This window comes from Hyaena hyaena, unplaced genomic scaffold (genome assembly GCF_003009895.1).
Source record: "Hyaena hyaena isolate Hyena2069 unplaced genomic scaffold, ASM300989v1 scaffold_138, whole genome shotgun sequence".
NCBI classification, from domain to species: Eukaryota; Metazoa; Chordata; class Mammalia; order Carnivora; family Hyaenidae; genus Hyaena; species Hyaena hyaena.
In genome coordinates, this window is record NW_024080770.1 from 1513617 (window position 1) to 1527317 (window position 13701).

At 43.5% G+C, this 13701-nt stretch overlaps 1 protein-coding gene across 1 annotated transcript in view; it reads left to right on the plus strand.

Moving 5' to 3' along the window:
• The window catches only part of DTNB (dystrobrevin beta), a 232700-nt gene that overhangs the window by 196537 nt on the left and 22462 nt on the right, over positions 1-13701 (plus strand). The window contains 1 exon segment of the mRNA XM_039238291.1: positions 4555-4575. Within this exon segment, the coding sequence (XP_039094222.1) occupies positions 4555-4575 (21 nt within the window).

Consider the following 13701-nt stretch of genomic DNA (forward strand, 5'->3'; position numbering starts at 1 on the left):
ACTAAAGGAGAAATGGAGAGAAATATAACTGTCCAGCCCAATGATTGTGCTGAATCACAATTTGTGTGTGAGTGTGTGAGTGACGGGGGTCCAGACGAGGAATGAGGCTCAGGGAAACATCAGCTTGGAGACTTTTCTTCAACTTCTCTATGCTAAACGAGTCCCTTTATAGTGAAGCAAGTGGTATTAGCAACTTGGGTAAATGTAGCCTTTGTGTTTTAAACTGACTTTTGACTTGCTCATGACAATCACTTCTTTTAGTCTTAAGCTGAGGGGTTTTTTCTAGCTTTGGTCCTGGGTATTTGGGTTGTTTTGCATGGATGTGTTTCTACGTTAACCCTGTTCACAAAATTTCTCTTGAGAAGTATTTCATGTCTAAATGGGTCTTGTTTAAAGAAAACCTTATGCATAAAACCTGGCCAAATCCCTCTAATAGTTGTCAAGTATCCAGCTAATCCAACCCAGTCACCCGCTCAAGATGGCAGAGAGGTACTTAAATGCATTTGGCTGGTGTAACATCTGGGGCCATGTGGGGCTTTGAAAGTCCTGCCATTCTGGGGTAGTACCCTGCAAGACAGGAGATAATCGGGGATCTACTCATCCCTGGCCTGGGTCACATTCGTTTGTTGTAAGTGGCTTTCAGACATTACCCAAACATAGATGGGAAGATACCCTTGGGTAATTCTTGTAAAAGGCAAAAGGTTTATGCAAACTGGAAGGAAGTCAGAATGCATTTCCCCAAAGTCCCACAGTGTGCTTTCTCGTTAGCTGCGCTGCCCTCAGTCTCCCTTAGAGTTCCTGGCTCAGAGCCCTGTGAATATTACTGTGACCTGGCCGTCACTTCTGATGCTTGTGTTCGAGGGCTAGGCAGGATGAGCTGAGGCTTGGAACTCTGATCCCAAACCCCGAGCTCCTTTGTACTTCTAGCTACCGTCTTACAGTTACAATTTCATAAAATAAGCAGGATCCTCGGGCCCCATTTTGTAAAATCCCCTGCCGGCTTCTTAAATGCATTATAATTCACTTACCTGATAGGCTGAGGCCATTCAGACTGGGAGGAAGAATTTGCAACACAGACCAGGGATGTTGTCTTTTTATCCATTGATTAGAATTTACAGTTGAAAATTTCATGCCTCTCTAATGTCTAGCTTCCTAAAAAGATGACAGCACAATCCTAATATGTGTATTATATGCACTCCTAAAAGGTCACCCGTAGGAATCATTGACTTCCATGAAAATTTCAAAGATGTTTTCCTACTATTAAGAAAATATATTCACCAAACCATAATAAAAATACTCTTTAGAATCCTAATTTTAATTTCAAAGGACTGTCCTGCCCTCATTGATGTTCAATCTGCTAACATTTAATTCTCTCATAAAACAGCTGTAAGCACTTAGTCAAATGGACAATGAAACCACATGGTCTGGGATACTCATAAATTAAAATACACCACACAGTAAATTTCCATTTCACAGGGAGTTCTTTCTACTGCTTCAGTGAAATATTATGTACATTGTCTATTTATCTGAAAGACGATAATTTAAAGAAGGATATATATGAAGTGTCACTATTGTTTATTAATTCATTCAACAATAATTTTAAATCCTTTTTTTTTTGTAATAAGGCAGGGTAAAAATAATCATACATTTATCTAACAAGAAAATATTGGTCCCTGTCGCATTTAGGTATTTGGTGGTAAGACTCACTCACTCCTTGTCACAAAGGATATCAGGGACTTTCTTAATTGCATTTTTGGTTTTTTTGATGATGTAATGTAGACTGACACCCAGGTACCCATGGTCAGAATGTATCTTTTCCTTACATTTTCCCCCTTGATTAGTGTGTGTAGATAACCTCTGTCCCAAACTTATTTAATCTGAAAGTGGTTGTATGTTGGTGTTTTACTTTCTAAATCATGTTCCCAATGTTTTTCTGCCTCATTTTTCATTTTTCTAATATTGCTTTTGAAACAGTCACAGGTGAACTCTGCAGTTTTGGATTTCAACCTCATTTGCAAATGAGGTTTAGAATATAAATTTTCATGGAGATAACTGCAGTGGTTGTGGTTGTGGTCTTACCTGGGCCACCTAGCCAGACATCCCCCGTCTGGAAAAGTCTCACATGTTTTTAGGTGACATAAGCACTTTTGGATTTGCAGTTAAAGTAGTGTTATTCCCTTTAAACCAACTTTGTTCCTATGCCAGTTGTCATCAGTGTTTACTGACACAACTGACTGATAACAAAAAGGTTCTAAGCCCTTATATCTGACCTATTTACTGTGTTGACAGAGCTTTCAAGGCTTTATCTGAGTAACTTCTATGAATTTAAATTATAAAACACCATCCTAAGTGACACTTTGTCAAAGCCCACCCTCTTCTACCTCCGGTGCACAGCGGAGGCCCCTCACTCCTGAAAAGACTGCCCTGTCCACCATTCCCATCCTAACTGGACTAGTGTCTGCTGCAAATTATCATGATGTCATGCCTTTGGCAAGCTAGCCATAGCAGAGTTACCACATGTACAAACGGGAAACCTTTCTTCCTGAAATTTCCCTGTTCTGTTGAGCCAAAGCAATGCTATCTCCACTACCAAACCTGGAGAAGACTGAAACTAGGGAGGTGTCTTAGAAGCCGTTCTGAGAACTTTTGTCCTTGTCTTCTGACCTCAGCTGCAATTTCAGCCTGTCAGGATGGCCTCTTCCCTCCCCCATTTCAGTGTCCATTTCAACACCTAGTGCCAGCAGTAAAAACACATCTTAAATGGTTGAATAACTCTACCTATGGCTGTTTGCCCTGCTGAGTGAATGGAAGAAAAGGATTCTGCCTTACAGGAAAGCATGGCTGGGAAGGGCAAGCTCTTCCCAGCTGTGGAATTCTAACCCCTTCTAACCAGAGCCACACATGCCAGATGCAAAAACTGAAAGATGCTATCTTCTTTTTCTTCTCTTTTTTAATTTTTTTAAAGTACTTCCTGCACCCACAGTGAGGCTCAAACTCACAACCTCAAGATCCAGAGTTGCATGCTTTACCGACTGAGCCAGCCACCCTGAGGTGCTAACTTCTTAAGGCTAACCGAGCTAGTGCCCAGGGCCCTCTGCCTGGGCCCCTGTGAGGACAGGTTTGGTCAGGCGTCCAGCAACTGGCTCTTATTATAAAGACCATCTTCTTGTGCTGAGTTGGAATCTCCTTAAGAGAGTTCTTGGTGCCTATTTAATTTCTAGTCCAGGTCTCTCCCTTAGAGGAATAAAAGTATTTTTTTCCAAATTTTTAACTTCCTCTCTCCTTTTTGTAATTGGTTGGATTTTCTGAAACTTTTCTCCCCGTTAGCCCTGGATCTGCAGACCCTGTGAAAGCAGAAGCACTCATCCATCCCTGAGGCTTCCCACACACATGTTCAGTAAAGACGCCTGCACGGATGGATCCGATTTAAATACAACCATTGCAACAGCTTTTAGATTTGCGCACTTGGGGCAAAGAGCAGAGACTCCCTGTCCACAGTTACCCCATGATGAGGCACAGAAAGAAGAAGCAAAAAGGCCCATTAAAAAAAACAGAGTAGCTGAAGAGCAAAGGACTACGGGGAGAGAGACTCAGAAGTGTTTCTCTCGGCTTTGTTGTCCTTCTTCCCGCGGCGCCTGGTGGTGCATTCCGATAGCTGAGAGTCGGCAAGTACCCACTCTGCCCACCGTCACTGCGAGGCTCTAAATGACAAGGACCACATCGTGTCTTCATGCTTCCAGGGCTTTATGCATAAGAAGTACTAAAGGAAGCTGTGCTGAGTTAGTGAAAAACTGAGGTCGAGAGTTCTTTTTGAAAAGCCTCTCAGGGCCCTGAGGCAGTTTCCAGTTTATTGGAGGAGTGGGGATGGGATGCATGTGCATCCTTGGGAAAAGCCACAAACAGCCCCAAAACAAGTGGAGAGGAGGGGACTAAATAAGAGACCCTGTGGTCAGGCGAAATTGCTAGTTTGGAGGAAGATTTTAGGGCAGTGGTTTTCAAACTAGCAGGCGTCCAAATCAGCTGAAAGGCTTGGAAACACGTTGCTGTGCCCCACCCACCCCAAGAGTTTGGATTCAGGTGGTCTTGGCCGGTGCCCAAACTTTGCATCTCTGACAGATTTCCAGGTGCTGCTGCTTTGTGAACTGTTGACCTATAGAAAGGTGGCTAACACAGGTGAATATTAGGAATGGGGAAATTGAATCATTATTGGGCTTATGGGTCCTAGTTGAGCTAATTCTTTCAGTTTACCCTCAACAGCTATATGAGCTCGGGCAAGTCAGGCTCTCTGGGCCTTTTCTGTCTGTAAATGAGGAGGTTGGATTAGATGGTTTCCCAGGTGTAGAGAAAACACAGAATGAACCCGGTGGGGCGGAGGCCTGCCATCCGCTCTGTCCAGCTGATGGTGCCCTGATGGCGGTCTGGGCCCTTGGTCTCTGAACCCGTATGCCTGGCCTGGTTTGCCTGATTCTTCTGTCATTCCTTCCAAATGTTTGTGGTGATGGGCATTAACCTCTCTCCTTTTTCCCTCTGCCTTTTTTTCATCAACACCTCTAGGAGGAAGAGCAAAAGCAGGCAGTAAGTCAACCTGGGAATTCTCCACCTGATTCTTGCTCCTTTTGCATGTTCTTCTTTTCCTCATAGAACTGTTACATTCTTTCTTCCTCCTTCCTGCCCAAGTTCATCTCTGCAGAATCGGTTATGTGTAAAACCCTCAGCCGTTCACTCCATGTCGTGTGAAATGGCCTGAAAGTCCACGTCATGTTTACCTCGTTAGTAGAGCATGTTCTTACTTGAAACCAGAGCTTGTTGAATTGTTTTTAAGTGCACATCTGTTGTGTTTATTTAAATATGCATGATTAGCCAGGCTATGATTGCATTCCCCTGCTTTTGCATTCTCTGCTGCTTCAAGTCTAGAGCGACTTTAATTGCTTGAAACAACGTTCAGGGTTGTGGGAGTGACCTCAGGTCTAAATACTACGTCATGACTGCATGAAAATGTGTGGTTTATCTGATAACTTCAAATGTCCTTTAGTCTTGAACAGGCTTGTGGATGCTCCGGCCCCAGGAGCCTTCTTAACAAAGTTACCAGTGAAAGCTAAGTGACTGGTTGTGCCCTAAGTGGTTTCCTGCTCAGAGTCTGCTCCAGGGGGAGCTCTGGGTTTTGAGCTGCATGGCTGTTGCATGGTGTTTAGGGAAGGTTTATGTTTGTTTTTATTTTTCCGGACAGCCCTTAACCCACACAAGAAAATCAACTGAGGGCCTATCCACAATAGTAACACCATATGTTTATACAACATAGTAAGCTTTTCAAAGCATACCTTTTTTTAATACAAGCTAAAGCTGACTTTTTATTTACCTCAGGGCTTTAGTTTTAAAAGAGAGAACTATGAATGCTTAATTCAAAAAAATTGCTTGTTTCTTTTTCAAAAAACAAAGTGTTCCATGTTTTAGATTAAGAATAGGAATATACAGGGGCACCCGGATGGCTCAGTCAGCTAAGCATCCGACTTAGGCTCAGGTCATGATCTCAGAGCTCATGAGTTCAAGCCCTGCATCAGGCTCACTGCTGTCAGCGTGGAGACCGCTTTGGATCCTCTGTCCCCCTCTCTCAATGCCCCTATTCCACTTACCCCCCCAAAATAAATAAATATTTAGAAAAAGGAATAGGAATATACATTATACTTATTATTTTCAGTTAGGAGGGCAATGAAATAATAGAGTGAAGAGGAGAAGAAAGGAAGGAAAAGATCAAATGGGAGGAGGAGGCAAGAAAGGAGCAAGGGAGAGACCGAAAGAAGGGAAGCAGATAGATTATGGGATTAAGATAGGTGATCAACCCAGAAATCTCAGTGGCTTTACTGTAATAAAAGTTTATTTCGTTTTGTTTTTGCTTTGTTTGGATTTGTTGTTTTCCTCATTCACACATAGTTTATTGCTTTGATCTTGCGGCACTTCCTCAGTATGTACATTCATATGGGCAGAGCAGGAGAAGACCGCGTGGGAAGTCAAGCCCAGTCATTAAATGTTTCTCCCAGGAAGTGACACAAATGCTTCACTTCCACGCCATTTCATTGGCCAAAGCATGTCACATGACCACATTTAACTTCACGGGGGCATGGAAGTACAATCCTCCACTTTGCTCGGAAGCCACAGAGTCCAGACGCTGGTAACGCTGACCGCAAGTAGGGGGATGGGCGAGCTTCGTTCCCCTTTCTCCCACTGTGTCCCCGACAGCCTCCTTTCCTTCCCGGTGATCCAGGGCATCACCTCCGCTGTCCCTGCTGACAGCCAGGGTTCCCCTCCTTCTCTTCTCTCCTCTCCTCTACACCCCAAAGATGCGCATGCAGCTAAAACCACTCGCTGGGAACTTACTCCAGCCATCTGCCCAGACTAGCATCACCTGATCCCTCTGGGAATGTGCCCGCTCAGAGTGGAGCCCCCTACACCTTACCTGAGAACTGTCTTTCGGCAGACGGCAGACAGTATGAGTAGCTATTTTAATGGTAGCAGTAGAGCTTCCAATAGACATTTCATTTTTTAAAAATATTATGGATTACCATGTAATCCAAGGACTGGAAATTGCCACTGCTGGTATGTTATTTCTCAGGTCACTTTAAAGCTGACTTTGAGCAGGCAGAGGATTAAATAACACAGTGACCCTTAATTCTGTGTGAGATCATCATCCCCTTGAAGCTGGCAAAGTAACAGGCTAGACCCAGACCACTGAAGCTTGCCCCTAATGAACCACTTGTGTGCATGTCTTGGAAATTCTCCATGAGCATGGTCCTGAGTTCATGACCTTGTCTTCATACTCTTGTAAGACCGTCCATAGCACAAATTGGTACAAATTGTTTTTTCCTCATCTTTCTCCGCCATGATATAGGTAAGACATTCTGCTCTGTGGATATAGGTATAAATATCCTCTGTTTACGTCACAGGTTTAAGCTGGACCCACCCAGGGCTCAGCACTGAGGCTCACATTTGAACTCAATAGCTTTATATAAGTCAACATTTTTAACATGTAGACACATAAATCTTTAGAACTAGTGCTTCTGTTTTAGTCTGTCTCATTACTGAGTGACACACAAAAAGGTATTTAGCACAGAGCTAAGTTGTAACTTTTTCTTCCTGGGTTCTGGCTGGTATAGTTTAATTTCTTCCCCATCAAAATGCGTTACCTAATGGGTAATAAAATAATTGTGAGGGACTCGTACAATGAAGAATTTACTAGACATGCTTCCCAAAACTGGCTCTATAAATCCATTATAGAGAACTTTTCATGTAGTCGCCTTCTTTCTTCTTCCCTCTTTAGGGATTATTTTAGCTTTGGGGGGATTTGAGAGGAATGGGTAATGACTGTGACTTAGCAGCTTTGGTGCTGTGGGTCCACCTTCAGCCTCAGCCACTTCTCCAGGGCTTTGAGTGGCATCAGTACGTCCACTGATAATTCTTCTGTCTTTTCTCTCTCCCTCCCTCCCTCCTTCCCTTCTCTTTTCTCAGATCCAAGAGTTATAATTAAGGGAAGAACTGCCTGGCTATTTCAGATAAGACTTCACTGAGTGACTCTTCAACCCACGATATACCCTACAGTTTAACAGGCTCAGGAATTAGATCATATCAGCTGAGTCAGGGTTAATCAGGCCCATGATAATCATCAGACTGTAATTAAAGGACTTTGTCTGCCTTTTTCATACTGCCATCCCCAGTCGCTAGTCTGATGCCTGCCACATAGCAGATACTCAATAAATAGTTGCTGAATGAAAACCAGTATTAACCCAATTTACAAGATTTTGAGCTAAAAACAGTGTGAATTTGTAAATTTATTAATTATAAGGAACATAATTGCTTTGAGTACCTATAGCAGTGACTTTGCTCAAGGTACTCCTGTTTCCTACCCATTCAGAAGACTAAATCACGGTTTAGAAACACCCTTTATAAAAAGGAATCAGAGGGGCGCCTGGGTAGCTCAGTTGGTTAAGTGCCTGACTTCAGCTCAGGTCATGATCTCCCAGTTTGTGAGTTCGAGCCCCGCATCAGGTTCTGTGCTGGCAGTTCAGAGCCTGGAGCCTGCTTCAAATTCTGTCTCTCTATCTGCCCCTTTCCCGCTCACATTCTCTCTCTCTTTCCCCCCGCCCCTCAAAAATAAATAAACATTAAAAATTTTTTTAAATAAATAAATAAAAAGGAATCAGAAAATCTGTCTAAAGAACAGATGTTGATTATGTAGAATAAAATCAACCGCTCTTTTTAAAAAATACATATAATCTATATAATATAGAATATCTGTAGTTATTTGTATCACTTGAAAGTATTTTGATAATTGCTTAGTAAAAACCCAGTGGCTACAGCCTGGCTAGAGGGTGCACCAGCATGTTTCAAGGGAGCTCACTGAGGTAACGACAGACTGATGAGTAATGCTGGTAATGGCATTTAGTACCATTGATGCACTTGAGCTGTGGACTACTCCAGTCCTAATCTGGAGGGATTTCAGAGGTATAAATTCATTCTAGTTACATCTCAGTGTTCCATTTTCCCCAGTGACTCAGTATACCATAAAATTTTACTGCTGGATTGCTAACACCAAATAAAATGAGCTATCCAAGGCAACGGGTACAGTTTATTCATGAAAGATGTTGCCTGGAACATTTCTCTGAGTTCTCCTATTAGAAATCAGGACTTTTTATATACACGTCAACGTGAGGCTTAAAGACTCCAACTTCGGATAGTAATATATGAGAATAGAGGGCTCCCATGGGGTGGCCTTGATCCAAATTAGTAGTATGGTAATGGTCCAGAGGGTTAGCTAGATGGGACTCTGAAAATTATGTAATTAGAGGAATCTTGGGGGTTCCACTAAGAGAGCATTGCCACACTTGGAACCTTTCCTTTTACTTCATTAAGTTGGAATATCAAGTGGGATCTTGCCCCATGTCCTTTCTGATTTCCAGAATCAGACAAATAACCCACTACACTACACCAAAGAAAGCATGGTGTGGGCTGGCTCTTACAAGCCTACGTCTCTGACCTGGCCCCCACAAATATACCTCAGAGGAAGGGTGCTCAATATTTAGTTAGCCATGCTTGACACAGGAGGGTTCTAACAGATCTCATGAATATTAACTTTGTACATTTAAGAAAAACTACTTTTTAAAAACCCTATACAACAAGTAAAAGCCTCCTTCGTCCATTAAAGAGATTATTGGTGAACCCCTTCCCTTCTTGCTTCACTTAACCTATGGATACAATCTCATTGGGAAATGATTCAGATTCACATGCCTCTAAATCTTCTGGACTCTCTGACCCCACTGTACTCTAAAATAAACACCTGAGTCTACTTTTACCCCAAGGCGAAGAATTGCTATTCATTTATTTATTTAGCAGTGTCTTACTACATATGTTCAAGGCAGTGAACTTGGCCTTTTGGAGGATAACAAGAGAAATCCTCCAGAAATACCACCCTCAAATAGTATGAACATTATTTCCTCATTGGCATGATGCCTTAAATACAGAAACACAGGCCCGCTCAGTGGTATCCTGGCCCATAGACACCACTGCTGTCCCTCTAGGTTTGCAAACTCCACAGCTATCTTTTGGCAAACACAGATCGGGGTGGTGTGCTGTAGGACTCTGCCATAGACCTTCAGCCTGGGTTCCGGTCCTTGCCTGTCTAGACGACTCGTGCTAACTGCACGTCGATTGCCTTGTGAGTCTGCGGAATGCGCTCATTCATCAGTCTCGGCTCTTGTCCTCACTATAGGAAACTGGTAGTTTGTTGTTTTATTTTTTATTCAGTTTTTTCCCAAAAGGAGAAAATATCATTACAATATTAAAAATAAGTCTTTGTGTTTCACTCCCCCAGAACTCCTTGAACACCTACAAGGAGTTTACAGAGTGAGGATATAGGTTTGAGTCTTTGCAGTGTTTTTCATCATCCTCATCAATGACGAACTGAGCAATTTCCTTCCCTGCTTTTTTATTTCCCTCCTGCTCTACATTTCTGTCTTTACCTCTGTTGGCCAGAATGCATACAACATATGAAAACTGTCTTCCAAGGTCTCCAGGGAGATTCTCTGCATACCAAGCTGGAGAAACTGTCCTTCCACTGGAAGAATATTGGATCCCTAAGACACACTGTCTCACCCAGAATACTACAGTCTGAGTCTCAGCAAAGCATCAGCAGAAAAGAATAAGTAAAAGATGACTTTTCTAGGTTCTGAGCCTGAGGATCTAGGAAAATGATGGGCACATTGACTGAAGAAGTAAAAAGAGGAGATGATCTGGGTTAGGAAGGGGACTTTGACCTGTTTTGAACATACTGAGCTCCAAAGATTAGGCAGACACTCAGGCTTTTTGTCTGATCTACCATATATTTGGGGCTATGCAGCCGGAATTTCGGTGGGAAAACATGGGTAGCCTTGTAGATTTGGAAGTCTTCAACATAAAATTAAGGTTGGAACCATAAACATGAGCCTTAGGGAAAAACCATAGTAGAGAAAGGAAGAAAGAGGAGGCGGGAGTGGTAGAATTGTGAGTTCTTGGTGGAAAGCTCAGAAGCTTTCAAGAAAGAGAAAATTAATAAGACGATAGGATAAGGAAGCCCTTGGATTTGCCAATCAGCAAGTTACCAGCAACCCTGGAAAGAACATTTTCAGTAGAGTAGTAGTGTAGATAGCTCTGAAAAATAGGCTTTGTTTTGTCCAACCACCACCCTGCTTTGGTTTCAACCCAAAGAAGGAGAAGGAACTAAATCTTCAATCTGCCTTATTGAATTACATATCAATGGATTGCTCTTGTGGTTCAAAGAACCTTCTGGACAAAACCACTTTTTCTGTCTGAACCTGTACATTGACTTTACAAACCTGTTTCCTCATCTGTAAACTTCAGCGTCACAATCCTTTGATGCTTTCAGCACCTGGGCCAGCCAGTATATTGGAGAAGGGCTAAAACCAGAAAGGCTCTACAGAAAGCCAGCTGGCTTCATTAGACTGGTGTCTCCTTTTGTGACTTTGAAATGCTCAGGCTTTCTTTCAATAACCAGCTCCTTCCTCAGTGTTTCTTCATGCCAGCCTTTTACCTCCCACTTTTCCAGACAAAAGAAAGCATCCTATCGGCTGCTTCCGTGAAGCCCTCTCCTTTCACTTATCTCTTGGGCTTCCACAGGAGAGGGAGCCATAGTGCTCTTTCTGTTAGACCTCACCCCAACATTGTCTCTTGGCATGGGATTGGATCTGTGACCCTTCACTTGGAGAGCATCTTTAGGCATTTCGTCAAATCCTAATCCTGCACCAATCTCTGGGGTTTTATAGCTGACCTCAGGCTGGTTCTGAGGTTCCATATTAACAGTAATGCAAAACTAGGGAGCTTTCTCTCCTAGAGTCCTTAACTGAAATGAACATTGCTTGATTTCAGCTAAAAGAAGCAAGTTATAAAAGGTACAGTAGACTTCGCATTCTTCTCCAATTGCTGCCAATCATAGTCTGGCAAGTAGAATTAGTGTCATTTGGCACTGCAGTATAGATGCCCCAATGAGAGAGGGGGGAGTTGGGGAGAGGGAGGATGGGAGGAGGGAGAGAAGAGGAGGAAGACAGAGAGAAAGAGAAGAAAAGAAGAAAGAAAACTAGAAGCATGTTTTATAAAATTAGAGGTGATGCAGAGAGACGGTTAGCTGCAGCTGATGTGGTACCTTTAGTAAGAATCCACACCAACTCACCACAGCTCTGCAAGCTGGCTAACCATAAATCCTTCAGTACTTTCATTATGATGTATTCTTATTAACTTCAATATATGTAACATTCACTACTCATTCATTGCTTTCACATTTCCAATGTCAACTCCCATATTTAACCAGCTCAGACCTCAGGAAACGAAGATTCTCTGAGGCCTATAGCTGCCCCCCAGGACATCTTCCAAATGTGCAGAGGATATGAGAGTTTATTCTTGGGCCCCTTGAAGATCCTAACCTAACCGAAGGCTCTTGGTGACCTGCCCTTCCTTCCACAGCAGCCTGCCACCTGGGAAAAGGAGACTGTGACTCACCTTCAGCCAGGTTTCTCATCCTCAGCGCTGTGGAATTGTGGGCCAGATAACTCTTCAGGGGGCCCGGGGAGGCTGATTTATGCATTGTAGGGCATTTAGCAGGACCCTTGACCTCTACCTACTAAATTCTAATGATAGCCCCCACGCCCCCCACCAGGTCCTAGCAGGTGAAATTACTCCCAGTTAAGAAGCACAACCCTCAGCCCAGAGAACCTTGCTCTGTGATACCAGCCTGAGTTGCCGAGGCATTCTCAGAATCCCTGATTCTGACGTTTAGATATGGACTGGATGGTGAAAGATTTCCAGTCACCTTCCCTGCAAATCACTCCTCTGGCCATATTTCTGCAGCGCTTCCTGTCTGCGCGTCTCTCCAGGCTTCTGCTCATTCATGTGCCTGTCAAAGGCCCGGCAAGCTTTTCTCCAAAAGCCTGCCTGTGTCTCTTTCCTTCCAGTTCCTAACACCTTTCTTCATTCCAGCTTCCATCACCTCTCACCTGGCCTGTTGGGAGAGCCTCTGCATAAGGGCTCCTTGTGTCCTGTCTCTTGCTCCTCAGTCCCAGCTTCATGTTGCCCCAGAGCCAGATTCCTAAACACATGGCGCTGGCCATGCCATTCTTTCCTCTGCAGACTTCCCTAAGTCCCTATGCTGCTGCCCCCCGGCAGGGGTCAGCAAGCATCTTATTACAGGGTTAGTATGGGGCACCTGGCTGGCTCATTGAGTAGAGTGTATGGCTCTTAATCTTGGAGTCTTAAATTCACCACCCAGTGTGGAGCCTACTTAAAAAAAATTTTTTTAAGGGTTAGACTGTAAATATTTTAGGCTTTGTAAACCAAATCAGAGATATTATGTAGGTACTTATATAACCATTTCAAAATGTTCAAAACCATTCTTAGCTCATGGACTGTAAAAAACAGGTGGTGAGCTGGATTTGGCCATAGGCTGCCACTTGCCCATGTCCGGTCTGGTAAATAAACTAGGTGACTGTTTATTTAAGGCTCTGGATGATGGTAGGCCACACTGCTCTTCCCTACCACGTGTCTTTGTGCTCCCTACATACTATCCCCCACCCCACTCCTCCTTACCCCCCGCAGGCAGCCTCCTCTCCCAGGCCAGCTGCCTGCATTCATGCCCTTTCCTCACCTGGATTGCCCTTCCCGAGCCTTTTCTGCCTATTGAAATGATAGCCCTCAAGATACTCTCAGATGCCACCTCTTGTATGATGAAACCTTACCCTGTTCCAGAAGCTAAGAGTTACATTCTCTCGCTTCTGTGCTTTTCCTTTCTGCCTCCACCAAGGCATAGATTTCACCCTCCTTTGTATGCTAATTGCATACCTGCCTCACAACCCCAGAGGACCAGGAGCCTGCTAACAGTGAACACTGTGCCCCTTTATGACCCCAGCACCTTTTTCAGAGTGGAATAATGGCAGGCAGTCCTCTATTGAGCCCATGCGTGAAGCATTTTATGTTCATCCGCACCAACCCATAAAGGTATTATTTCCATTTTGCATATGAAGAATGTGAGATGCAGAAAGGTTAAGTTGAGTTACCCGAGATCTTACTGCTACTAAATGGTAAAGCTGGCATCCAAACTAGGTCTCCCTAATTGCAAAGCCTGGCCTCTTAACTACTGTATTAGAGACAGCAGGGACTCAGCAAAGAATG